At 46.8% G+C, this 27,608-nt stretch overlaps 1 protein-coding gene across 2 annotated transcripts in view; it reads left to right on the top strand.

Annotated features, from left to right (window-relative positions):
• Positions 1–27,608, top strand: part of P2RX1 (purinergic receptor P2X 1) — a 483,889-nt gene that overhangs the window by 173,751 nt on the left and 282,530 nt on the right. The window contains exon 3 of one of the 2 annotated variants that reach the window (XM_078679688.1): positions 1,635–1,706. The exons of the other annotated variant lie outside the window; for it this stretch is intronic. Coding sequence (XP_078535814.1) covers positions 1,635–1,706 — 72 coding nt within the window. The remainder of the gene's footprint in view (positions 1–1,634; positions 1,707–27,608) is intronic. 2 annotated transcript variants of the gene reach the window in all.

The raw sequence follows: 27,608 nt of genomic DNA on the forward strand, positions 1-27,608 counted from the left end.
GATAGTCTGGAAACCACAGACTTTACCACAATAAACATTTGAAATTTCCTGTACTACACACATTAACTTTTTCATTTATAAAACTCTGCACAAGTACAAGCCTCTACTGGCGTTTTACGCTGTGCCGTGGGGGACAGACCCTAAGTAGGGTCTGCTTTTCATTTGGATTTCAGTTTTTCACACTCTATTGGACTGGCGAGTGATACCCTAGGAGCACGCCAACTGTCAAGACTGGATATAGCCTTTTTAGCTGTGCGTATCTTCTTCTCGTTTGTTGTTCTAAACCTAAAAAAGTCCACATGATTGTTGGTTAAACGACATAATGGTTTGGTACTAAAATTCAATCCTTTGCTGAGAACATTCAATTCATGATTCGTAGGGACCCTAGAAGATAGATTTACAACACTAAGTTCTTTCATATTCTGATCATTTGTTGTGTTCATTGTGGTGCAAGTCACTAATCCTATTCCTCCAACCACAGTTTTCTTTTGGATTGCGCTTTCCTTGTTTGTTGTCTTGTTTGTATCCCTTGTTCTGTACTTCTTTCCGCTCCTTCTAATTTGTCTCCTCTGTTGTTCACTTTTTTTTCTGTTGCTTATCATGTATCTCCAAACTTCTTGTAAAAACAACAAGGGGTGGTTTTACAAAATCCATCCCTACAGGAGCCTTCTCCTACATGACTCTCCGCTGAGGATATTGATACACTGCTCGATGATACTTGAATATCCTTAATACAGAGATTAGGAGATAATCCAGATTTGATTGAAGTATTATCATATTTATGTGCAAATGTGAAGATTCAACCTATTTCACAATCTCTATCATCCCTCTTAATTTTCTTCAACTCCTTGTCCTTCAAATATAGTTGATAATTGCTTTTCTCTTTCCTCAAAATGTCATAGTTCTTTCTTGTAACCTTCCCTCCTTCACTCATGGGGCCAGATGGGTTTGTCATTTAGTGACATAAGAGTGGACTACTCTAAATGACTTCAATTGCAACACATTTCAATAGGTACTGTAATTGTGCTGGCGGTATATGCCATGCGCACGCTGCATAAGATGACATTTGGAAAACTCAATAGTAAGCTGCACCCTTCTTCATCCAAGGGGCCAGATGGGCTTGTGTAATGATGTGGGAGCTTAATAGCGTTGCATCTGGTCTTCAGTTGTATCACAGTGGACTGTATAAGTGTTATGTACTCTTATGACTTTGTCTCATCATAACCCTTGAAGGAGCACACTTGATTAATAACTTACTCCATTGGAGGGCCAAACATCGCAGAATGAGATAGGAAGGTTCGGGCTGTAGTCATGTTCAAAATCCCTATGGAAATATACAAGCAACACCCTCCCCCCCCCTTTTCTTGGGCGCCACTTGATGGATCGCCTCAAAACTATACATGCACAACAACAATCACTGGAACACTTTTTTGGGAAACTTTTGTGAAGATTTATCAAATGACGCCAAAGATATAGGCAAGTCAAAATAACACTTTTCCTATGTAAACTAGGTCCTAACTATAACTACCTACTGGCGACTGCCAGTAGTCAATTTATATATATAAAATATTGTGTCTGTATATAGATATAAATATGTATATTTATGTGCTCTTACCTTGGTGCTTTCTGTTCAGGGAGACAGCTCTTTTGTCGTGATGACTAACTTCATCCTCACACCCGGTCAGGTGCAGGGGGTCTGTGCAGATGTAAGTATGATACTTATTTAATATATTTTAATAGAGGAAAAAAAAGAAGTTGTCTACAGTTTGTTTAATTGTTTATCATGTATTTTGTCACTTCACTCCCTGGTAGCCATGATCACTTTGATTTATTAAACTGTAACATTCATATATGCACAAAAAGCAAATAAATCGCCTCTGGCACATGCCTATGACTTCCAGTGATTCAGGGACTCAATACTTTGAATGGTTTTTCATTCACAATCCTTTGGTTATTCATTCGCAATCATTTTAACCCCTTGGCTGCGGGGCACATTCCCCCGCTGTGCTTGGGGGTGGGCGTAAAGCGCCCCGGTGCTCATGACGAGGTCAGCTCGTCATGAGCTACGGCGCTCCGGTGTTCATGACGAGCTGAGCTCGTCTTGGTCACACCCGTTCCCATGGAACGTTCAGCACAGCAGGGGAATCAGCCCAGGTCATGCACCGGAGCGCCGCAGCTCATGACGAGCTGAGCTCGTCATGAGCACCCAAGGGGTTAAACTTTGCAGTTCTAAATCTCCAATCATGAGCCATGCCATTAGTCCTCCCAGTGAATCCTAGGAAACACATCCCATACAATCGGTATATCCCAACCCTAAAGAGAGCAAAATAAAATAGCATTCCGTCACTTAATAGTCCCTCCTTTGAACATTCTTCATCAACGCAACAATGCTTTTAATGCACAGTTCATGCAGTAAAATGAACATCTTATTACGCTTCACATTTTACCATTACATTAACTCGTTCTCCTCTGGAATCTTGAACAGGAAGAGGAAAGATCCCTCCACCAATACACAAGCGTGTTACTGTCACTCTTTCATTTATTTTGATTATAGTTTTGGATTTCCTCCAATCTTACCCAATAATATATGCCTCAATTCCCTCAATCTTGTGTTGGAAAGACCTTATCACACATTTAAGAAAAAAAGGAAAGCTAGTATCATGTTCTCATTTCCTTAAACTGCATTTTATTTCTTAGTGCACCTTGCTTCTTGTGGTAGTGTCAATCATTCGATTCAGGTATAACTTTTAATACTTAGAGTTGAAGTTGACTGATGTTGTGATTTCATTCTACAAAGGGACACAGTATTACTGATTTGGCATTGTTTGTGAGCATGTTACTTTCATTCTAGCAGCGTTTCACAGCAAGTGACATATGAAATATAATACACTGACATTTAATACTGTACACATGGTATTGTATGGCACCTTTGCCAGCTTCTGGATGAAACACCTTTTTTGATGGACAATACTAACTGCTGATTCCTCACGTTTCCTTAGGCGCAAACAGCACTGTAAGATTTTTTAGCATAGCCCCTGCACACCAGTGAATGGCACCTTCCCTGGAAGTGATGAATGGAGATGCATGGAGGTGTTGCCCAAGTGTACTGACATCAGTTCTTTTTTCCATGCGTTCAGACATGAATCCGCATTTAGCTCTTGCATTTGTCTCATCATTTGACAAGTTTACTCCTGAACATTTCTTTACCAGTGTGCTATGGAATATGTCGTCTCCTCAAAATACATGGTTTAAGCCTTGTAGGTGTTGTTGCAAACAAATGTCTGTGACAGATCCCCACTTGATGCGCGTCTGGTGTTTGGAGTTGGGCCGCGAGTCCCACAACTCCAAGTTGTGCGAGTAGTGTACTCTGATTCACCCTGGAATGCAAAGCCAAGCTGTTTGTTGCCAATCACCAAAGGAAGTCACATAAGGGTCACTCCAACTCAAAGTCAAGGACACAGACCCATAACCCCTCTGACGCCCGCAGCAGGTCGTCACAGTCAAAGACTTTTGGGTAAATCTAAATCCCCCAAAAAAGCACAAGAAGTCCAAGTAGGCTTCATCCCAGTCTTGCAACTCTGCCTGAGAAGTCGCAAGGATGTCAAGGTCCCTACGGTCTAGCTCTGAGTCCACTGCTGAGGGGGCGGTTGATTCCGCAGTTGATTCCAATCCATCCCAATTTTCAGGGTCTGTCAGAGATGTCATAAGGGATCGAAGGAGGTCATGCCAAGGCCGCACTCGAGCTCAGTTCCTATGTGCCCAGCCCTCATTTATCCTGACACTGATAAGAGACTGCCTTTACATAGGAACATTTGATACAGTCTCACATGAGCTTTTAATGAAGAGCTGCATGAATCAGGGTTTTACTCTACTGTACTCTGATGGTTCAGCTCATTTCTTTCTAATAGATCCCAGTCTGTTCAGCTGGATCAATTTAGATCGCACCCCCACAGTTCTGAATACAGAATTCCCTAGGGTTCTGCTCTGAGCCCTACACTATTTAATGTGTATGTTGCACTACTCATCATTTTTGGTTCAAAAGTGGGGCTTGGGAGTTTGCTCACATGCTGATGACACCCTGCTGATCATCTCCTTGGGTGACGGTCAGTCCAATACCAAGCAAGATCTAGCAGGCTGTCTCTCGGAGGTGCCTGGTTGGATGTCAGCACACTGCCTGAAGCTCAATGCAGAGAAATCCAAGATCTCGCTCTTTGGTGGTGCTGAAAATATATTGGATGATTCCTTAAGGCCTCCTTCGCTTGCCACAGCTCCAGTGCTGAAAAATGTGGCAAAAAATCTTGGTATCATTATAAATCAATCCCTCACCATGAAAACTCAGGTGTTGATGACTTGTAATAGTTACTTTGGACTGTTAAAACCCCTTAGAAAGTTGTTTAGATGGATTCCGATGGACTGTCGCTGCATGGTTGTCCGGGCTCTGATAATCAATTGTGTAACCACAAGACCCAGACAAAATCTGGGATGAGGGAACCAGAGGCACGGGTACTAGGAGCCGGCAGCCTCCAACAGAAACTGTTTACCAACAATAGAGCCGCTCCCAGTAAGGTGTCGCTAGTGATAGTGTAAATTAATTTGTGAGTGCAGGCATCTCACAAAAAGTGAAGGACTGGTCTCACACACCACCTGGTGTCATGCTTCATCATTGACAAGTCCTTGCCCTCTAAAAACTTGGTTTGATAGAGGGCGGGCATACACCTGACGACAGGCATGCACTTCTAAACTAAGGAGGGGCCCGTACAAAAAAAGTAGTGAGGTTAAAAAGCCATTATAGATGTCAAATAAATGTTAATATTGCTGGCAACTATATGGTAATTAAAACAGGGTGATCAGTGTTTCTGATAGATACATCTGCCAGTGGATTCCTCACCTTGTGAATATCCCCCTTGCGTCAGCAACATTCGGAAATTCTTTCGTGACTTCGCACCGACGTGGGCGACGTCATAGAGGCACGGCATTGGCGCGACGCCGCTGACGTCACCGACACCATAATAGGCCCACGCCGGCGTGATGACATCAGTTCCCTTTTTTCCGCGTCATCGACGCTAACGGTTTTCTAGGGATCGTCCGTAGCTGTTACTGTAACCTCGTTACATTGTTTAAATTGTGCTTCTTTGTCTTCTCTCTCGACATGTCTTCGAAGAAGACCGGGTTTAAAGCTTGTGGGGAGTGTGGCAAAACCATGTCCATTACGGATCCTCATGAATGCTGTGTATGGTGTCTAAGCTCCGACCATGACGTCGAGGACTGCCAGTCTTGTAAGAAGATGACACCTATGGCCCTCCGGGAGAGAGAAACCAAGCTTCTCGTGGCGAAGCTTAAAAGAAAGAAACAGAAGAAAAGTTCGAGGTCGCGAACTCGGCGATCGAGGTCAAGGTCTCGTTCGAGGTCGCGCTCGGACACGTCCTCGGCCCATGCTTCGAGATCTTCAAAAAAGAAGCATAAGAAGAGGACCCATGAGTCCCAACATCGCTCGAGGAAGGACTCGGGTTCGAAGCCGAAGTCGCAGGTGAAGCTGGTTGAGAAGGTAGTGGTGTCTTCGGCTTCGGAAGAGAAGGACGCCGAGGGTGAAGTGTCGCATGCGAATTCGCCAGGTTCACCGAGGCAGACAATGAATCCATCTCCGGTTCTGTCCCATCCTTCAGGTCGGGAGGATGAAGGTGAGGAGGAGGTGGTTGGTGAGGGAGAGGCTCTGTTGCCCGAAGGTCTGTCGACTCTGGTGCACCATCCCGAAGAGGAGGTCGACGTTGTATCGACTCCACGCCCTCATGAGCAGCCCGGGGGTTCGTACCCAGCCTTCCCGGCTCCAGGTCAGGATCCGACGCAGTTGCTGAATGCGATGTTTGGAATATACTCCAGGGCTATGTACCCCACTGGGGCTCCTGCTGGTCCCACGGGTCCGATGGCGTTTAGTCTGGGTGTTCCCCAGGCCTATGCTCCTGCGCCCTTTATGCCCTTTATGCTGGCTACAGCGCCGCATTGGCATTTTCCGACGCCGGCGAGGCCTTCGACTCCGAAGCCATCGACGCCGAAGCCGTCGACGCCGATTCCTTCGACGCCGAATCCTTCAACTCCGATGCCAAACCCTGAACGACCTCGTGTTAAACATCCTTGTCCGACATCGGGATCGGCGCCGGCACCGACTCCAACGGAGTCGACAGTGGATCCGTCGGCTTTGTATGTGAAGCACAGGTCGAGGCATGAAGCCCAGAGGCTTATGGAGGAAGAGAGGTTTTGTGAGGCTAATTTGGAGGAGGGTGAGCTGCAGGAGTCAGAGGACCCATTTGATGATCTGACGGTGGCTAGTGGCCTTGAACTGTCCCCTGAGTGGGATCTAGCCTCAGTGTCGGATGCTCCCTCAAAAGATGTGGCTCCTTACCATGTCGTGATAAGGAAGGCGGCAAACTTATTGAATATTACTTTGCCAACTGCAGAATTTAAGTCGAACCTTCTCACAGAGGTCCTTCACTCACCATCTTCAGTGATTGAGCCTATATTGCCATTTAATGATGCCCTAGCAGAGCCAATTTTAGAGGTTTGGAAGAAGCCTTTGTCAGCTCCTGCGGTATCTAGGGCTGTTGCCAGGAGATACAGAGTGGCTCCTGATGACCCGGAATTTTTGTCCACTCACCCTCTGCCTGAGAGTTTGGTGGTGCAGGCGGCCTGTTCCAAAAGATCAACTGGAGCTTATCCACAGATTCCTGCAGAAAAGGAGTCGAGGAAACTGGATCAGGCTGCTAAAAAGGTTTTCTCCTCCGCCAGCATGGCATTGAAGTCCACAAATGCGACCTGCCTGATGGGGCATTACATTCATGCCCTAATGGATACTGTAAAACAGTTGGTGCCAAAGATACCAGAAGATGATAGAAAGGACTTCCTGGAGGTTATCTCGGACACTCAGGCTGCAGTGAGGCAGGTGATACAGAGTGGTTTGGACACGGCAGATTCTGTGGCAAGGGTCATGGGCTCTTCGGTGGCTACAAGGGGAGCTGCATGGCTGAAATCTTCTGAGTTTTCGACAGATGTCCAGTCTGCATTAATGGATCTACCATTCGACGGATCTGGTTTGTTTGGCAAAAAGGTAGATGCTGCTTTGGAACGTTTTAAAGACAGCAGGGCGACTGCTAAGTCGTTGGGCCTTCAGACCAGGGGCACCTTTGGGAGACGCTTTAGAGGGTTTGGCAGATCTTCTTTTCGTTCCTACGAGTCAACTCAGCAACAGCCCCAGCAGCAGCAAAACACACTGTACAAGGCGTACAGGGGCAGACAGAGGGCTTGTCCCAGAGGTCGTCAAGTCGCCTCCTCCTCTTCTTCCTCTTCCCCTTCCCAGCCCACTGCCAACGCAGCAAAGCAGCCCTAGATCCGCCATTCCGGATCATGCGGGCCCAGTGGGGGGTCGGCTTACCCATTTCCTACGAGATTGGGAATTGATAACATCGGATCTTTGGGTTCTCAATCTCGTGGGGAATCGGTATGCTCTTCCCTATCGGGAGTTTCCCCCAAATTACCTTCCTTGCCAGAGTTATTGTTCGGAGGACCACCTGCTTCTCCTGCAGGAAGAAGTCCTGGCACTGTTCAAACAAGGTGCGATAGAGGTGGTTCCGGAGCAGGAAAGGGGTCAGGGATGCTACTCCCGTTATTTTCTGATTCCCAAGATAGATGGCAGGTTTCGGCCAATCCTGATCTCAGGATCTTGAACTTGTATCTGAAGCAGGAGAAGTTCAAGATGCTCACCCTTGCTCAGGTTCTTCAGGCGCTGATGGAAGAAGACTGGATGGTGTCAATCGATTTGCAGGATGTGTATTTTTATATCCCAATCCTCAAGTCACACAGCAAGTATCTCCGTTTTACGGTTGGGTCCCAACACTACCAGTTTGCGGTCCTTCCGTTTGGTCTTACTACTGCGCCTCGAGTCTTCACCAAGGTGATGGCTGTGGTGGCAGCGCATCTCAGAAGGTCGGGGATACCTGTATTCCCGTATCTGGACGATTGGCTGATCAAAGCAGAATCTCCAGAGATAGTGCTCCATCATCTGCAAGAAACAACTCAGTTGTTGCACAGGTTGGGTTTTTCGATAAATGTATCCAAATCTCACCTGGTGCCCTCCCAGCGCAACCTGTTCATAGGTGCGGTACTGGACACTTCTGTGTGTCGTGCATTCCCTCCTCCACAAAGGATTCGCGACATACAGGGAATGATTCCTTTATTTTTCAATGGAGCGGTCGTTCCAGTCCTGAAGGTCCTTCGCTTGCTCGGTCTGATGGCTTCTTGCATTCTGCTGGTCAACCATGCATGCTGGCACATGAGGGCACTCCAGTGGTGCCTCCACAGGCAGTGGTATCAACACAACAGAGATCTCAGCGAGTCAGTGAGGATCTCCAGAGAAACTGTAGCGGATCTGACTTGGTGGAGTGTGGAAGGCAATCTGTCGCAAGGAAAGCCTTTTCATCTACCTCCATCTGCGGTCACAGTGATAACGGATGCATCCACTCTAGGGTGGGGTGCTCATCTGGGGGATCTGGAGATAAAGGGTATTTGGTCTCCAGAGGAAAGGTTGCTTCATATCAACCTTCTAGAGTTGCGGGCGATACTTTGGCACTCAAGGCCTTCCTCCCTTCCCTTCGCGGTCAATCAGTTCAGGTCCTGATGGACAACACGACCGCCATGTGATATGTCAACAAGCAGGGAGGAGTGGGGTCGCAGTGTCTCTGCAGAGAAGCTCTGCGTCTCTGGTCCTGGGTTCAGGACCATCAGATTTGTCTGATGGCAAATCATCTGGCCGGAGTTCTGAACGTTCGTGCAGACACTCTCAGTCGGCAGTTCTCCGCCGACCACGAGTGGAGCCTTCATCCAGAGGTAGTTCGTCACGTCTTTCAGACGTAGGGGACTCCTCAGGTGGACCTGTTCGCCACTCGCGAGAATGCTCACTGCCCGTCATTCTGCAGCCTCCAGTTTCCGATGCAGGGAGCCTTGGGGGACGCGTTTCAGTTGAGTTGGGACTCACAACTCCTTTACGTGTTTCCTCCCATACCTTTGATTCCTCGGGTTCTGAGGAAGGTTCGCCAAGACCGGGCCCAAGTCATATTGATCGCCCCGGATTGGCCAAGAAGGGTGTGGTACACAGATCTTCTCCAGCTATCCTTGTGCTCGCCATTCCGTCTCCCTCACAGGGCATATCTCCTCTCCCAGATGGAGGGGCAGGTTCTACACCCCCACCTTCAGACCTTCCACCTTCATGCCTGGAGATTGAACGGGGCAACCTGAGTTACTTTTCTCTCCTACACGATGTGGTGGATGTCATTTTGTCAACCAGGCGTGACTCCACTAAGTCCATTTATTCCTATAAATGGTCTAAGTTCGTTGTTGGGTGTGAGGAGAAGTCCATCGACCCTGTAAGGGCATGTTTGTCCAATATTCTTCAATTCGCTCTTTCTTTGGCCCAGCAGGGTTTTGGGTTGGCAACTATTAAGGGTTATTTGTCGGCCATATCGGCTTTCCTTTGTTTGCCTGACCAGCCCTCTTTGTTTAAGTCACCTATTGTTTTACGATTCATCAAGGGCCTTACCAATACATTTCCTCCTACTCCTTTTATTGTGCCTCAATGGGATTTGAACCTTGTTCTAACATTTTTGATGGCTTCGCCTTTTGAGCCCTTACACTCATGTCCCTTGAGACTTTTGTCTTTCAAAACGGTCTTCCTGATCGCAATTACCTCGGCAAGGAGGGTAAGTGAGCTTCAAGCTCTTAGTTCTAAGCCCCCGTTTTTATCCATTCATGCTGATCGAATGTTTCTCAGGACCAGGGCTGCTTTTCTGCCGAAGGTGGTAACTCCTTTCCACCTGGGGCAGTCCGTTACCCTTCCTACCCTTTATCCTACCCCTCACCCTTCCAAGGAGGAGGAGAGACTTCACCGCTTGGACCCTAAGAGGGCAATGAGCTTTTACCTGGACAGGACGAGAGAGTTCAGGTCGGATGACCAGCTGTTTGTTGGATTTTCTGGCTGCAGGAAGGGGAAGGCTGTGCACAAGCACACACTCTCAAGGTGGATAATTTTATGCATCAAGATCTGCTACTCCCTGGCGGGTAAGGAACCTCCAGAGGGTATAAGGGCTCATTCCACTAGAGCTAAGTCTGCAACATCTGCTCTTTCTAGAGGTGTGCATGTTGAGAACATTTGCAGAGCCGCGACTTGGGCCTCCCTCCACACTTTCGCAAAGCATTACTGCTTGGATACCGAGGTGAGGAGGGACGTCCACTTTGCGCGCTCTGTCCTCCAAGATTTCTTGGTATAGCAGAGTGGACACCCTCCTCCGGGAGTGGGGACTGCTGTGGGAATCTATTCACAAGGTGAGGAATCCACCGGCAGATGTATCTATCAGAAGAACAAGTTACTTACCCTCGGTAACGCTTTTTCTGGTAGATACAGTATCTGCCTGTGGATTCCTCACTCCCACCCGCCTCCCCGTTGTCCACTCTTCTATCCCAGAGTATTTGTGATTTGTATATATATGTATATATTATTTCAAAGGAAATGTTTTATTTTAAATGTTTTTCTGCATTGGCATCACACTGTGTGTGTTTAATCTTGACATTTGTGTACTGTGTATACTGTATATATATATATCTACTGTCATCGGTCCGTCCGTGTGCCTTGAAGGCACGGAAAAAGGGCGGAACTGATGTCATCACGCCGGCGTGGGCCTATTATGGTGTCGGTGACGTCAGCGGAGTCGCGCGCAATGCCGTGCCTCTATGACGTCGCCCACGTCGGCGCGAAGCTACGAAAGAATTTCCGAATGTTGCTGACGCAAGGGGGATATTCACAAGGTGAGGAATCCACAGGCAGATACTGTATCTACTAGAAAAAGCGTTACCGAAGGTAAGTAACTTATTCGTTGGGGATATTATTGTTCCCCCACCGATGTCAATGGGGTCAACATCTTTCTGCCAAATGGCCCAGTAGGATCCGTGGCATTCATCAGGACCTTAGTGAAAAAACTGCAGGCTCCGCTCTTACCAGACTGTTGTGAGAGGGTTTCCACTGAGTGGGGTGATATGGATCACACTCCACTGTGATATGGCCTGTATCTAAAGCCCTGTCATCGGGACACTGTGCCCCATAGGAGGGTGAGGACAGGAGACCCAATAGGTCAAGTGTGGATCTTGACATGATCTCCGCCTCTGCGCCTATATCTGTGCTCCTCGATGTTCACATCGGTGGGGGGACAATAATATCCCCAACACACCGATCACCCTGTTTGTTTTAATCACCATATAGATGGAAGCAATATTACATTTATTTGACATCTATAATGGCTTTTTAACCTCACTACTTTTTTTGTACGGGCCCCCACTTAGTTTAGAAGTGCATCCCTGTGGTCAGGTGTATGCACGCTCTCTATCAAACCAAGTTTTTAGAGGGCGAGGACTGGTCAAGGATGAAGCATGACACCAGGTGGTGTGTGAGACCAGTCCTTCACTTTTTGTGAGATGCCTACACTCACTAATTAATTTACACTAGCGACACCTTACGGGGAGAGGCTCTGATAATCAGTTGCCTGGACTACGGAAATGCATTATATAGGGGTACGCCTGACTATCTACTTACACGCCTCTTAATGATCCATAATGCTGCAGCTAAACTGATTTGCAATAAAGGCAGATGTGACTCTGCAACTGCCTGCTTAAAATCACTAAATTGGCTGCCAGTACGTAGGAGGGCTCAAGTTAACGCTACTCTGTCAAGCATATAGGGCCCACTGCTCCGGAGAAATAGAGTTGAATTCTATCAACCTACAGGACAGCTAAGATCATGCAGTTTGACCTTAGTCAAAGTTATTAAGATCCAGAAAGCCAGAGCGGCAGGGCGCTCCTTTTCTTTTTTGGCAGCCACCCACTGGAATTTGCTCCCCCTGGATATTCGGAGAACAAAGAACTACCTTTTATTTAGGAAAACTTGGCTCTTTCTTCCCTGACTTGTGTAGCCCTGACTCCTACCAGTATTCTGGGGAAATCCAATGGTAGTTGTAAGTGGCGTGATATCCATCCGGGAATGAATTTATGTGCTCTACAAAAACAATAAATAAATAAATAGATGTCACCCTCCAACGCATAAACAATTGTTCAGGTTGAACACTGACCAACAGCAACTAGTTTTCTGGGACAATGGTAATGGTGGGGGTGATTTCTCCCCATAATATGATGACGGACCTACAAGAGAGTAGTTGGCTGGACATTTCCCCTGACACAGGACTGATATCTTCCCCTGACATGGAAGAGTCTGCATCATTCGGCATGGTCACTAAATGGGCACCTTAAGTCTTGGACCTTCCATTGCCTTTGGTTGAGGTAAAAACCAATGTCTTCACGGAAATGCTGCAAACCAGACATTCCTCGTCTGAACCCCTACTGTCATTCAACAAGGCCCTGACCGACACCCAAAGGGTAGACCTGAGGCATGTTGGAAGAGGATGTTGTCCTCCACTAGTCTCTTCCTCAGATCAATGCCAGCTGTTTGCTGGGCAGGTGCCCCCATGCATTAGGTGAATCGGTTCATGAGATCTTACCTGCATTCCTGGAAGAATTTCATGCCAGTTTGGCACATATCATTCGAGAGGGCTATAATATGGCCAAGTACATCATCAGTCAGGCCTTGACACACCAGACTGCTTAGGCAGAGCACTCAGCAAATCCACTGTGTGATGTTCAGCCATCCCTCATGGATATGCGTTTCTCTTTTTCAAGAAGACCGACTACACTCGAAGAGTGTAGATCTATTGTTAGCTCCCTTGACTTTTACACACCCACAAGGCAGTATTCCCAATAATTTCATTCCTTTTGAGGTATTGCTAAGGGTTACACTTTCAGACAGCATCAGGGCCAATTGCCCCATCAACAGGACCCTAGTTCATTTGGGCTGGGTAGGAGATTTATTTTTTATTATTTATTTAAAATTTATAATGCGCAACAGCTACCCGCAGTGGGTTTCCCGGCGCAAGGGATAGACTGAAGAAGAAAAAACTGACATCAATCACAGCTATAAAAAGTAATTTTTAAAAAAGTAAGGTTTTCAGTTTTTTTCGAAAACTGAGCATGTTGGTCTCAGTCTTCATGGCAATGGGCAGGGCATTCCAGAGTTTGGGGCCAAGATGGGAGAAAGATCTTCCACCCATCTTCACTAGCTTAAATCTGGGGATGACATAGTCGCAATTAGCCGAAGATCTCAAAGTACGACAGGGCCTGTAGGGTTGAACCAAGCTTTGAAGATATAATGGGGCAGAACCCTGCTTGATTTTGAAAATGTAGCATAAGGCTTTAAATTTAATTTGACTCGAGATCTTGAGCCAGTGGAGATCTCGAAGAGCCTGCGCAGCCGAAGACCTCCTCGGGATATTACAGAGGAGACGGGCTGATGAATTTTGTATGACCTGTAGTTTCCTTACAGTCGCAGCATCTGCACCAAGATAAAGAACATTTCCGTAGTCCAGGCGAGATGTTACTAAAGCCTGGACTACTGTTCTTCTCGTGGCAAGGGGCAACATCCAGAGAATTTTTTGGAGCCATCTTAAGGTGGTAAAACAGATGGCCGCCTCCTTAGTGGCTTGTTGCCTCATAGACAGTTTGTCATCAATAAGGAAACCCAGGTTACGTACCACCTGGACTGGAAGAGGAGTAGGACCCATGGTGCTGGGCCAATGTTGAGGGCCCCAAAGATCCTTCTGCTTCCCCAAGATGATGATCTCGGTTTTGTCACCGTTAAGCTTGAGGAGATGCCTCTGCATCCACTCAGCCACAAGTGACAAACCAATTTTTAGACCAGACACGTTGTCAACTTCGGCACTGGAGAGGGAAAAGACGATCTGCGTGTCATCGGCGTACGAAAAAATACTCAGCCCGGCTTCCTCTGCGATGGTAGCGAGAGGTTTGATGTAAATATTGAAAAGCAACGGGCTGAGAATAGACCCCTGAGGGACACCATACGCCGAAGAGCAAATCGTAGATGCAGCTTTCTGAGAAAAAACTTGGAATGTGCGCTCACTTAAATAGGAGGCAAACCAAGCAAGTGCAGGGCCGGCTATTCCAAGGGAGCGGAGAGAATTTAGTAAGATGGAGTGGGACACGGTATCGAACGCTGCGCTCAAATCCAAAAGGATGAGAGCAGAAGTTTCACCGCGATCGATGCCGTGCCGAAGTCTCTCCGTCACCCCTAGTAATGCGGTCTCAGTTGAATAGTGGGCCCGAAAACCGGACTGAGGGTGTAAAAAGCCCTGATTTTCAATAAACAGAGTAAGCTGCGTGTTGACATGCCTCTCCAGTATCTTTGAGAAGATAGGCAATAGAGAAATAGGTCTAAAATTGGAGAGGTTAGAAGCATCCGCACCAGCCTTCTTCAGGAGTGGGATCACCATCGCATGCTTCCAGTCTTGTGGCACACGGGACTCACTTAAAGAAGTATTTAGGAGTCTCATGAGAGGGCGCCGGCACTCAAGATCGAGCAACTTTAAAATTTTAGCAGGCACCGGATCACGCGGTGAACCAGATCTCACACTGTTCAAGCAGGCGAAAAACGAGTCATCGTCAAACAAGAGCCAATTAGTTATCGATAGCATCGAGGGCGAAGGGGCGGTTGTAGTCACACACCCCAGTTGAGACTGAGTTGCTGTATTAGAGGCACTCATGAGATTGTTAATGCGCTCAACTTTAGCTATAAAAAATTCCGCAATGGAATTACATTGAGCTTCTTCCAAGACTGGGGGGGACGGTAGTGTTTCGGCACCTGTCAGTTTTTTGACCACTGCAAAAAGAGTGCGAGGGCAATTCTGAGCTTGCGACACTATATTTGTCGTATAAATAGCTCTTGCCTCTTTGCACTTAGAGTGGTATCCCTTCAATGCTTCTTTGTAGACGGTTTTCCGAGAAGCAGAATAGGTGCGCCTCCATTTCCTTTCCAAGACCTTGCAGTGAGTCCTCAGAACCTTTAAATCGGGCGAGAACCATGGGGCCGGACAACGATGGAGTTTGGATAGTCTCGGAGTAGGGGGAAGCACAATATTTACAGCATTCGTGAGCCAGCAGGGGCAGCAAACTTCCCAGTCCCTGGCCTCTCCAGCAACATCCAGCCTCTTTAGTTTATTGTTAGCAGTCATTAATAGTGTCCGTCTCGCAATCAGAAGGGCATGACTCGCAAACCTGTCAATGGAGGTGTATTAGGTCATGTGCAATTCCTTTAGCGGTCATAAGATTTCAGACTGTATGAGACAAGATTTCCTTTCTGCAGATGAAACTGAATGGATACAATACCACATGCATCTTATCCCCTTGTGATTGCTATAAGGACCATAATATTGACTCTGACTAGCTTACCGGTAAGCCTTGAAGCGGCCCCAGGCCTGTGTGCCATCACAAGGTGAAAACACATGTTGGCTGTTATTGCATCAATTGTCTGTCATCACTTTAATAAAAAAACATGAAATACATTCTTCCCATGTCACAAATTAGATCTCTCCTTTGTCTATATTAACCATTGATGAATGCAATTAACTGTGTATAATATTACATACAATACCTATGTTGTATATTATTTCCACTACTTGATACATGTTGGACTAACAATTAATTACTAGATGTGTGATGCCTTCTCTCCTAAAACTGTTATCACATGATACTTTGTTGACTTTTCTATCTGCTTCTTTCAAAATGTGTCAATGTTACCCTGTATTTTAAAATGTAAAGATCATCTGATTCTTATTTTCCTCTTTATCACTTATTTTACATGTAATTCTTATACGTGGAAGGTGTGAAAAGGATAAATGTTTTTTTAAAGATTGCAGAAAATAAAGAGTGTTTATGTGAGTGTATGTGTTCTATCATGTGCATGTGTTCTATCATGTTGAAACATGAAAATGTTAGCATACCTTTGGGCTATGTTTGAGCCTATCGAGGTTCTAGCAGCTTGTAAGTAATATTTGTTGTCACATTGAATATAATTATAGTAAAGTAAAAAATACACCAGTTGTAATGTAAATGTGCAGTTCACTTCCATTAAAACACACAAGATGATGGACGGAATGTTGCACAATGGCAAAACATCCACCCCCAGTCACAGATCTGGGCTTAATCCATCGTTATTTTGCTCACCAAGCCACCCCAGTTCAGACATGGACATATGCAAATCAGTCTTGGCCCTGTGACACATGAAAACAGTCCAGCCCGAACTGCCAAGCCATGTCTTCCCTGGACCGGAATCAAGCATCCTAGGACCGGTTGCGGGCTATCAGCCGTCTTCAGCCAGGATAGCTTGACTCCAGTGGCATAGTGAGCATGGGACCCACGTCTGGGCATACCCTTCCCACATAAGATGAACAGCAAAACACACAAGATGGTGGACGGAATGTTGCACAATGGTAAAACATTCACCCCCAGTCACAGATCTGGGTTTAATCCATCGTTATTTTGCTCATCAAGCCACCCCAGTTCAGACATGGCCATATGCAAATCAGTCTTGGCCCTGTGCCTCATGGGAACAGTCCAGGCCGAACTGCCAAGCCATGTCTTCCCTGGACCGGAATCAAGCATCCTAGGACCGGTTTCTGGCTATCAGCCGTCTTCAGCCAGGATAGCTTGACTCCAGTGGCGTAGAGAGCACGGGACCCACGTCTGGGCATACCCTTCCCAAATAGGATGAACAGCAAAACCCACAAGATGATGGACGGAATGTTGCACAATGGCAAAACATTCACCCCCAGTCACAGATCCCTGGACCGGAATCAAGCATCCTAGGACGGTTTCTGGCTATCAGCCCTCTTCAGCCAGGATAGCTTGACTTCAGTGGAGTAGTCACTTCCATTAGTCATTGCCTCTGAATCTCACACTCCAAACTCTGTAAACCCTCTTCGTGAGGAACAGGGGTGGAAAGGTAAACTACATTGAATGTCCAAAAAAAACATTGTCCCCTGGATGAAGAGAGCTCAGTTTATTTAGAATTGTTTTTGCCTGTTTATAAGTGGGCATTTGTTTGACCACTGGTTGTAATTTGGTGTCAAAGCATATCATCAGTGGTTGAAAATGGAGTTTATCCCCACTACATTAGGTTTACATGGACAATCTTTAAGATTCTTATGTGTTTAAGGTATCAAATAAACGACATGTATTTTGTATTACTGGATGTTTCTTATTGAGTTTTAACCTTTGCCCACTTGTGCAACCTTTGATTGGTAAAATGTACTTCCATTTTTCTCTCATACAATTGTGTGTCCGTAATCACCACATCGTCTCCTGTGTCTGCGCTGGATATTGCTACCCCCTCATTTGATTTTAATTTCTAAAACATTGATCTTTCTTTATTGGCAGCAGCTATTTACCCGGTCACCAGGTAAACAGTAACCTTTTTGTGCTATTTATTCGCCCACTGGCTAAATAGTAGACTTTTTTGGGGGGCTGGCTGAATAATAGAGATTCTGTACTGTTTGGCTGATGGCCATTCAAATAGCAGAAAAACTTCACAATTTACCTTGCCATTAACTAAGTATTAGATAATCGACAGTGATCAGCTGGTGACTGTGCACATTTAGGAAAAAACCTAAATATTTACCCAGCCACTGGCTAAATAGTAGAGAGTCTGCACTGTTTGTTAGACTGCCACGTAAATAGCAGAAAAACGTAATTATTTATCCAGCCACCGACTAAATAGTACAGATTTTACACTGTTTGGCCGGTGGCTATGCAAATAGCGGAACATCTTCACTATTTACCCAGCCACTGGCTAAACAGTATAGATTCTAAACTGTTTGACTGGTGGCCATGCAAATAGCAGGAAAAATGTAATATTTACCCAACTGCTGACTAAATAGTAGAGATACCGTGTTATTTGGCTGGCAGCCATGCAAATAGCAGGCAAACTTCACTAATTCCTCGGCCAGCGGCTAAACAGAGGAGACACTGCACTCTTTGGCCAGCAGCCTTGCAAATAGCAGAAAATATCACTATTTACCCTGTAACTGTCTAAATAGTAGAGATTCTGCTCTGTTTGACCAGCAGTTTAAAAAAATATTTTCCACCCACTGAGGCTGCCAACATCCTGTCCAAATTAGTTACTTCCCCAACTCGGGGGTCATTAACTAGTCAATAGTTTGCGACAGCAATTGTAGTCACAATCTATCAATAAATTCCTTTCTGAATTGGAAAGGGGAGGGAGGAAATCCCTTTAATGAACCGTCTGATTTGCAATTCAGAAGCAATCACAGTCTGCATTTAAAAAAAAACTGCGTAATTTAAAAGCAGTCCCGGACATGGTGGTCTGCTGAACCCAGCAGGCCACCATCCCTGGGAGTGCCAGCCATTCCCAATGGGGTCGCAAATTGCGACAGCCTCCTTAATATTCATGAGGCATGCAATTTGAGACCCTATTGGGAATCTCAAACAGTGTCTCCGAAACTGTTGTGCATCCCAATTTGCAAGTCGCAAATTGCGAGACGCAAATTGCGAGACGCAAATGCGACGCAAATTTGTGGGTCGTACATCTGGCCCTGAATATAAAGAGACATTTTGTTTCCTCAGTTTTTGTGATCTGCTGATCGATCAATTAACAGTTCCACTTTAATACTTATATTCCAGACAGGGGATGTGGATCCACTACTGAGGCTTGAGGACTAATTTGAGGTGTTCATCTTTCAAAGATCATGTTCTGGCTGCCGCTCAGCCACAGACTTTGTGCTAGGGGATGGTTCTCACAGCAGCAGAACTAGTGCTGACTCCATGCAGAAATATCCAAAAGAAGAATACAATAAAGCATGAGATCTCAACACTTGGCTGTCATCAGCCTCTCTGATTAGTCATCAGGCACAGGCATAAGGGCAACCTTTATTAGAAAATTTGACACCTTTAACGAGAGAAACCTATGACATACCCCTTACTTCTATCCTATGTCATCACTCAGGAAGAAATAATTAGCAATCCTTTGTTAAAAAGGACCTCACAGAATAATCTGGGTAGCCTTTTCTCTATTCTCCCTCACTTCAGTTTCTGGTTCTCCACCCTCTGTCTACAGGGATGCAATTAACACACTCCCACTGTGTAGAGAAGCTGTAACTACTCTCCATCATGTTAGGCAAAACGCATCCTACTGGTCCATGCACTATGATTTTCTTCACACAAGAAGTCTTACTACTATGCACTTAAGGGCACATTTACTACCAGTTTGTCTTGTCATTGCGCCAAGAAAATCTCAACCTTGCGTTACACTGTGTTGAGCAGGCGTTCCATGGGTGAAGCATGGGTGTTCCCATGCATCCACCCATGGACTTTGATGTAATCCTAGATTTACTTAGGTGAGTAAACATGAGATTTCGTCAAAATGGTATGTCTTGTCAAGTAAGACATAACGAGGATAAATATTGTAATTGCTTCCTGTTACTTACTTTTTCTATGTGTGCTGCACTGTGCAGCATACATAGGAAAAGGAAAATGCCTCAAATAATTGTATTTGTACAGGAAGGTGCACATTCCTGCACAAAAACAATCCTACTTGTAATGCAGGCACCTTTTGCACACAGGTAGAGAGCAGAACTACATCATATCTTAGTAGATATGGCTCGCTTTTTGCTCTCTCCCTGTCATGCAACGCAGCACAGCAAGTTGTCTTGCTGCCTTGTGTGTGGAAATGTTTAGTAAATCTGCTCCTTGCTGCATAACCACCTCACATGCACACACATGGCATGTCAGTGTTAAGATCTGGGGGTCACACAGAATCCATCTTTGGAGCATCTGAGATGATCTATCTGGTGCCTCCATCACACCCTCTTCTGCTCATCGGAGCTTCCATTTGCTGATTGCCATATCCCTTTGACCCCTTTGTTAATGATTAACCATTTTTCCTGATTCCTCCATCTGAGTTTCTCAAACCCTTCCTGCCATCCTTCACAGACCACACTCATTTTCACCCATCCGCTTTTAAACTCCTCTGCCAAGTTTCCATCCCTATACCCTCAGATCCACACTCAGATGGTATGACAGCATCAGACTGCATTGACTACACTCAGAGATCAGTGAGTAACAGTCCCAGCTTTTAATTCACTTTGCATGCTCTGATTTTTCAGCAAAGATTTACCAGTTCTATATGTGGGCTGAAAAAGTTTCTATAGATTGGCAGTATAAGAAGCATGAATAAGAACTATTTACAAAAGGATATCGCAACCTATGTAGCCTAGACTCACATAGGTGCCCTTCTGCTCCTGGTCTTCTTCCTTCACTCACCTCCAGGTCATTGTATGCCTTTAGGCATTGGTCCTGCTACCCCTGTTCCAGGTCCTCCTTTTCTGTTTTTTTTTATACTCATGAGCCTCTTACTGACCGTGATCTAACTCGTTCTGGCCATCCTAGTGCTGGTTCCCTGAATCTGGGGGTCCTGGTTCTATTTCTTCCTGACCGTGGTCTTCCTAGTCCTACCCATGGTTCAACCTTGTATTAGTCCTTTCTGGGCCTCTTGATCCTGATACTAGTGATCCTCATACTGATTTTGCCTGTCTTCTGGGTCCTTATCCACCTTGTCCTGGTTCTCCTAGTCTTCCTGGTTTGGACCATCCTGATCTGGAGGAAATTGCTCTTCATCCAGAGGAGAAGGCCGACTGTACAGATGGAGTGAGTTTGTCAAATGGAAAGAGCAGCTGTGCATCGTCGGCGTAAGATATGGGGGTGAACCCATACGTCCTCAAGAGATTGGCCAAGGGTGCAACATAGATGTTGAACAATGTAGGGCTCATGGGTTACTCCCTTGGACAATTCCATAGGTGCCGAACGATACGGACCTAATTTGATGCTCTGGGAGGAAGCAGATAGAAAGCTTGTCATCCACCGCAGTTCTTAGTCCAATCTCCTTTAATCTTCTGAGCAATATCTGATGTGAGACTGTGTCAAACGCTGCAGAACGGTCCAACAGACCAATATCGTAGAATGGCCCTTATCTAGGGTTGTTAGAAATGGGATCTCTGGTTGGCTAAGGCTTGCACCAAAGCCAGGCAGAGACTACCACTCTAGTCAGGGCAAGGGAGTTACACGCCAAAGGTAACCCCTGCTCACCCCCTTGGTAGCTTGGCACGAGCAGTCAGGCTTATCCCGGAGGCAATGTGTAAAGCGTTTGCGCAACACACACACAGCAGCAACACACTGGGTGCACCACAAAAGGAACTCCACACAAGGTTATATCAAAAATAGCCTTTGTATTACAATAAACACATTAGATCATAATCACACAAGGTACACTGTGCCAACTGGCTCTGGGCAGTATTACAGGGGATTATATACACCTGACAGGGCCAATTGGGCCACTGTCAGAACCATCAAAAAGTAAAATTAGCAAATGTAGAACATATACTAACTGCAGCAGAAATTATAGATGTAGAGCACAACCAGTAATTACTAGCGCAATAATGACCTCAGCATTATCACATTAGAAGTAGGTATAAAACATATCCTGCATAAACCTCAGGGCCACTGTCAGAACCATCACAAAGTGAAATTAGCAAATGTAGAACATATACTAACTGTAGCACAAATTATAGATGTAGAGCACAACCAGTAATTACTAGCGCAATAATGACTTCAGCATTATCACATTAGCAGTAGGTATAAAACATATCCTGCATAAACCTCAGGGGCATAAATATATTATGCATAAGCACCATAGCATCACATTAGGCATCACAAGCGTAAACACCTTAGGAAATAAATTGGCATAAAACAGTGTTCCCCAATCGGAGGCACACCGCACTGAACCTGGCCCCAGGCCAACTGGCCTCTCACAGGGGCTCAAATGTCCAATGTCCGGAATGTCTGGGTTGGCTGCGCATGCAGCAAAAGTAAAGTGCGCAGATGCACAAGCCTAAACGTGGCAGCTGCCCACTAAGTGCTGGGCAGCCCGTGAAAAATGAGCATGGGCACCGAGGTGCCCCCTGAGCTCCTCTCTGGGACACTGAAATAGCCCCAAAACTGCCCAAGACGTTGCTCCTGTCTACCTCGGCGGTCCAGCTGGGAAATAATAGGTACCTTGGCTTGAGGAGTCCACACTGGGACTCTCAAACTGGAATGGCCCCAAGTCCCATTGGGACTTCTAATGACAAGGTGCCCCCAAAAGAAATCAGCACGGGCACCACTGTGCCTGGGGGAGCCCCACTCGGGGGGCTCCTGGAAACAATTGCCCCCAACGTTGGAGTCCCGCTCTGCGACTCAGAAGGAAACCTTGGCGCCACGTTAGAGCGGCCCGCTACAGCGTGTCTGCTCATGGAATTAAAAAAAAGAAAACCTGCATTGTGCCTTGACTGGCACCCACGATATCCCTGCAGTTCAGCCCCCACTCACCGGAGCTGCTGGGGACTCTCCTCGTCTCCTTTGGCGGGCTGCTCCGGGTCTTCTACTCCGGCACCGCGGGGCTCTCTCGCACTTCTGGGAGCTCCGCTTCAGCAGACACCACACGCAGGGGTCACACCACGGCTGCGGGAGCCCTGCCTTCATGACGCCTCTCAGTTCCCAGTGTCCTGGCCACATTCAGTGCGGGGTGGGCTCCCGCCTGGATTCTTCTTCCGGCTCCACACCATGCAGGGCTCTTCTCCTCGCATCGGGATGTCCTGGGAGGCGGGATAGGCTCCCGTCCTCCCTTTCCTCACCGGCAACGTCCTCTTTTCATCACGCGGCCCCGCTACAACCAGGCAGGGCCGCCTGGCTTTCGGGTCGCGCCGGCAGCGGCCAGGCAACGTTTTTGCTACCCCTGGACTGCGGCCGTGATTCTTGATCCAGCAATGCAGGGTGGGCTCCCGCCTTTGAAATAAGTATAGAAGCAAGGTTAAGGCAGCAAATATGCGGGGTTGGGCACCCGCGCAGTGCACACCGCGGGGTGGGCACCCACTCTTAGTAATTAATCCCAAAGGCGGTAAAAACACGGGGTGGGCACCCGCTTGTTAGCGGAAATTGGCACAAAAATGCAGGCAGGACAGCACACAGGGCCCTCCAGCAGGGAGGCAGTCCCTTGTGGCGGTTCCTCCTGGAGCCCAACAGCAGCAGGCCCCCCTCAAGTCAGGAGAACAACACAACAGAGCTCTGGGGTCACAGCCACTACATTTATACACCCCTTTCCTTTGTGACAAAGCACAGGGCTGGGGGAAAACCAGATGCAACTGGTTTGGGGGTGCTTTGGAGCACTTTGTTGTGCTCAACTCCTCTCTCCTTTGTCAGGTGGGGGCTAGGTGCTCAGACGCACCACAGGGGGCTGAGCCAGCATTGTGGAGGGAAGAGACAGTCCTATTCAGGTCCCAGGTGCAACTCCTCCCTACCATCTACATGCAGATCTCCCTATTCACCACTGGGCAGACTCATCCTGGCTCCTGGAGCCAACCACACCATCCAGCACCTGTCAATCACAACCCAGACATGCAATTCACATCAGACACACAGCACACAGAAATGCCAACTTCTAAAAGTGGCATTTCTTCACCAGTCACAATAAATTTGCGCACACCATTGTGCAGCATTTATTCTCACAAGTTCGCACATACTAAACTCGCCCCTGCACTCCTCTCATACCAGGAATTACCAGGGACACACATATCCCCCATGCATTCCTATTGGAGGGCAGGCCAATCTCACCAAATGCAATCAGAGTGTGCACGCACTTTACACTGGGCCACAGTGCTAAAGTGCGCAGAGGCCAAAAACTACTAATATCAGGTCACATAAAAGGCAAAAGGTTTAGGGGTGAACCTGCCAGAAGGGCCAAGTCCAACAAGGGTCATCCTGATGTTATCCTTGACCACTAGCAGAGCTGAATCGGTGCTGTATTTGGACCTAAAGCTTGACTGGGAAGGGTCTAAACAGCCAGTGAGTTCGAGATGGTGTTAGAGATGTTTGTTGATATGTTTTTCCAATAGTGTGCTCAGGAACTGAAGAAAAGAGATGGGGTGGGGATAGGAAAGATCCATCAAAGGAACTTTGGTGTTCTTACGGATAGGCCTAACCTGTGCTACTTTCCATTTTGATGGAACATGGCCCTCTCTCAGAGAGAGATTGAGGAGAATTTCAATTGAAGGGTCAGTTGATGGGCCAGGAAGTTGACAACTTTGGCCGGGATAAGGTCGAGGGGGGACCCTGATTTTACTTTATGAATCAATGATTCTACATCTGCCGTTGTCAGTGAAGGGAAGCACTCTAGCAGCTGAGAGTTTGCCTGTTCTGGTTGATCTAATGCCATTGGCTTCCTGACGGGGCAATTGTTTAGTAGATAAGCTCTATTTTCTGCAAAAAATATAGTGCAATGTCATTGCATAGCGTTTGCGTAGATGCCTCGGGGTTCTCACAGGCCTTGGTTGATAAAGGACTGTTGGATGTGATGTAGGATTTTGGGAGTGCTAACAGCCTGGGCTAATTGTGAAGCAATATAGGTTTTACACGCAATTTTTTTTACTTTTATTGTAGCTAGACAGGGTGGTGAAAACTGATCTTTATCGCTCTCGTCGTGAGTAGTGCGCCAACTTCTCTCATGTTTCCTACAGAGTTGTTTCTGTACTCGTAGCTGAGGAGAAAACCAGGCAGTCTGTGGTCGTTTGGAAAGACTTGGAGGGATTTCAGTAGTGCAAGATGGTCGATAGCCATGGAGACAGCGGAATTATATTTGGCCAAGGCTTCCTCTATGTTGTCAAATGCAATATTCCGAGGCATTGAGAAAGAGGCTTGAAAGCACTCTGGAGTGACTTTCTACCTCTGCCTGCGGGTGTGGAATGTAACAGGATTAGATCCCTTCAACTCCCTTGGTCCCTGGATGAAAAATTTGAGTGATGAATGGTCAAACCAAGATAGTTGTTGGGGGGGGGTTTGCACTGAACCGTAGGAGAGTTGGAAGAAAGTGTGTGGCCAGCTATATGAGTAGGGCCTTCATTGAGCTTGGATAAGCCCAAGAGGGCTAGGCCTACCATAAGTGTCTGTGCATCAGGATTGGAGGGGCATTCACTGTGAATATTAAAATCACATAATAGTAGAAAATTGCTGCCTGCAGTCACGTGGGGGGCTATTAATTTGGTAAGTTGTAATGAGAATTCAGCTAAGGGTCCTGGGGGTTGATAGACTAGGGCCCCCTTCCAGCTAACTTGGGAGGGGAAGTCTATCCGCAAGACCAGGACTTTCATAATGGCATTGCAGCATTGATCCAGTGTGGTAACTTTAATGCTGTCTTTGTGCACAATAGCAATTCCACCCCCTCTTTAATTGTCTCTCCAATCTAATACCTATGTAGCCTTCGGGTGTAGCTAACGCAATGGAGGGAACAGAATGGGGCTTAAGCCAGGTTTCGGTCAGAAACCCCAGCTCAGGCTGCGCTGAAGATAGTAGATCCCAAACCTCAATGGAATGCTTAGGCAGGGATCGGATATTACATAGCAGACTTTTCCATCCCTTCCAATGCTTATCTGGGGATATACCTATAGCATGGTCAGGAGAGGTGGCGGGTTCAGGGGTAGGAGGAGCAACACTGGGGGGAAGACAATAAAGTACAGTGTGAATCAGTGTCGTCTCAGCAGAGTTGCCCTGATACCAACAAGCTCGGAAAGAGAAGGGGCCTTCTGGAATTGGCCAGGTCTCAGTCCAGCATGAGGGGCGGGGAGGGGGGCGGTCAGTCCTTAAATCCAATAGCTCCTGTCTAGAATAAGACCAACGGGGAGTAGGGCCCTGTTTAGAGATAAATTGACCAGGGTCCCTTGCTCCAGGTGATGTCCAGGCACGGATGGGCACAGACGGACTTGCCTTTGGCGTACCTTTGGCACGCCAGTTGTGCGCCAGCAGCGCACGTCCGCTGCGTGACAAGAAAGACATGCTGTTTAAGTAGGCGGTCAGCAGTAGCGCGCTAACCCCCCCAACAAGCCGGAAGTGGTGTTTGAAGGACCGCCTGCACCCTCCACAACAATCGAAAAACCCATGGTGGAACTAGGAACACCTTCAAGCGCTAGGAGAAGCTTTAAACTACCAAGGAGGTACGTGAACTCCTTTTTAAGTGCAAAGTGGCAAAGAGATAAGTGCAAAGTGACAGGCAAAACGAGTGTTTTAAAACATTAGAACAAGCGTTTTTAAAAACATTAAAATTGCTATACACGCTTAAACATTTAAAAACTAATTAGCACAGATAGAGGATCTCAGCATGTAACCAGGGTCTGTGCGCGTCTGCTGCGCGACAAGAAACACATGCTGTTTAAGTAGGTGGTGAGCACTAGCGCGCTAACCGTTCTGCTCCGACCCTCAACAAGCCGGAAGTGGTGTTTGAAGGACCGCCGGCATCCTCCACAACAATCAGGAAACAAGTGGTGGACCGGGGTGCAGGTGGGAACACCTTCAAGCGATACAAGAAGCTTTAAAGTACCAAGGAGGTACGTGAACTCCTTTTTAAGTGCAAAGTGGCAAAGAGATAAGTGTAAAGTGGCAGGCAAAACAAGCGTTTTAAAACATTAGAATGAGCATTTTAAAAACATTAAAATCGCTATACACGCTAAAACAGTTAAAAACTAATTAGCACAGATAGAGGATCTCAGCAAGTAACCAGGGTCTGCGAGCGCCCGCTAGTAATGGTCCAATTGAGTCTGGCCTTCTTCATCCCTCTGTCACTAGTCCTCCTAGTTCCTAGGTGTGGGTCACCCTGGTTAATGTAGTCCTTGTTACCTTGATGTCTGTCTGTGGTCTTGGTCCTCCTGTCACTGATCCTGCTCTCCATTGGACTCCCGGTTCTGGTCCTCGTTGGTTTGTCTACTTGAGTCAGGTCATTCTGGCCCTGGTTGTCCTCATTCCTCTGGTCCTAGTCAGTGCACACAGGCCCTCATAGCCCTTCTTGTTGTTTTGGTCCTGGGCCTTTGCTTCTTTCTACCTTTGGTCCTTCTGTTCCTTCAGGCCCTTGTCCACTGGGTCCAGATCCTCTTGTTCCACATCCTCCTGACCCTCCTGATCTTTCTCACCCTGGTCTCGGTACCAATAGTGATATATTTATTTGTAAACTTTTTGTATTGATTTTGTTGTGGCACAGATATAAAACATAAGTAACATGATATAAAGTACCACCACCCTCTCCGATGGTCGCTGAGGCATATCAATCTACATGATATATAATACTAATAAAGCAATACTCAGTTCCATGGCACTGCAATTCCAATCTTGGGTTCATAGGCCTCCAGAACCCCAGGGGCTTATTCCCCTCCCCCCAGGTTGTTCAAGCCACTAGCTTCCATTCCTCCCCAGAAATTCAGCCATGGGGGCCCTTACCTTCACCCATCCTCCCCCTCCAACCGTGGATCCCATGTCTTAACAAATTGCCAGGGGCAACCCCTAGCCCGGTATACCAGCTCCTCTGACTGTTTACACCATTCCATATTAGATACACAGTCTCTCAAAGTCGGGATGTGAGCACTCCCCCAATAATGTATCACACCTCGTTGCACCGCGGCCAGTGCTGTGTTACACAGGAGGAGTGTGTATCTGTCCAGGGTTACCTCCCTCCACACACCCAGGAGGGTGAGCTTAAGAGCCTCCCCCAGCACCCCAGAAAGCTTACCTTGCACCCAGTCCAGAACACTATC

Source organism: Lissotriton helveticus, chromosome 3_1 (assembly GCF_964261635.1).
Source record: "Lissotriton helveticus chromosome 3_1, aLisHel1.1, whole genome shotgun sequence".
Taxonomy (NCBI): Eukaryota; Metazoa; Chordata; class Amphibia; order Caudata; family Salamandridae; genus Lissotriton; species Lissotriton helveticus.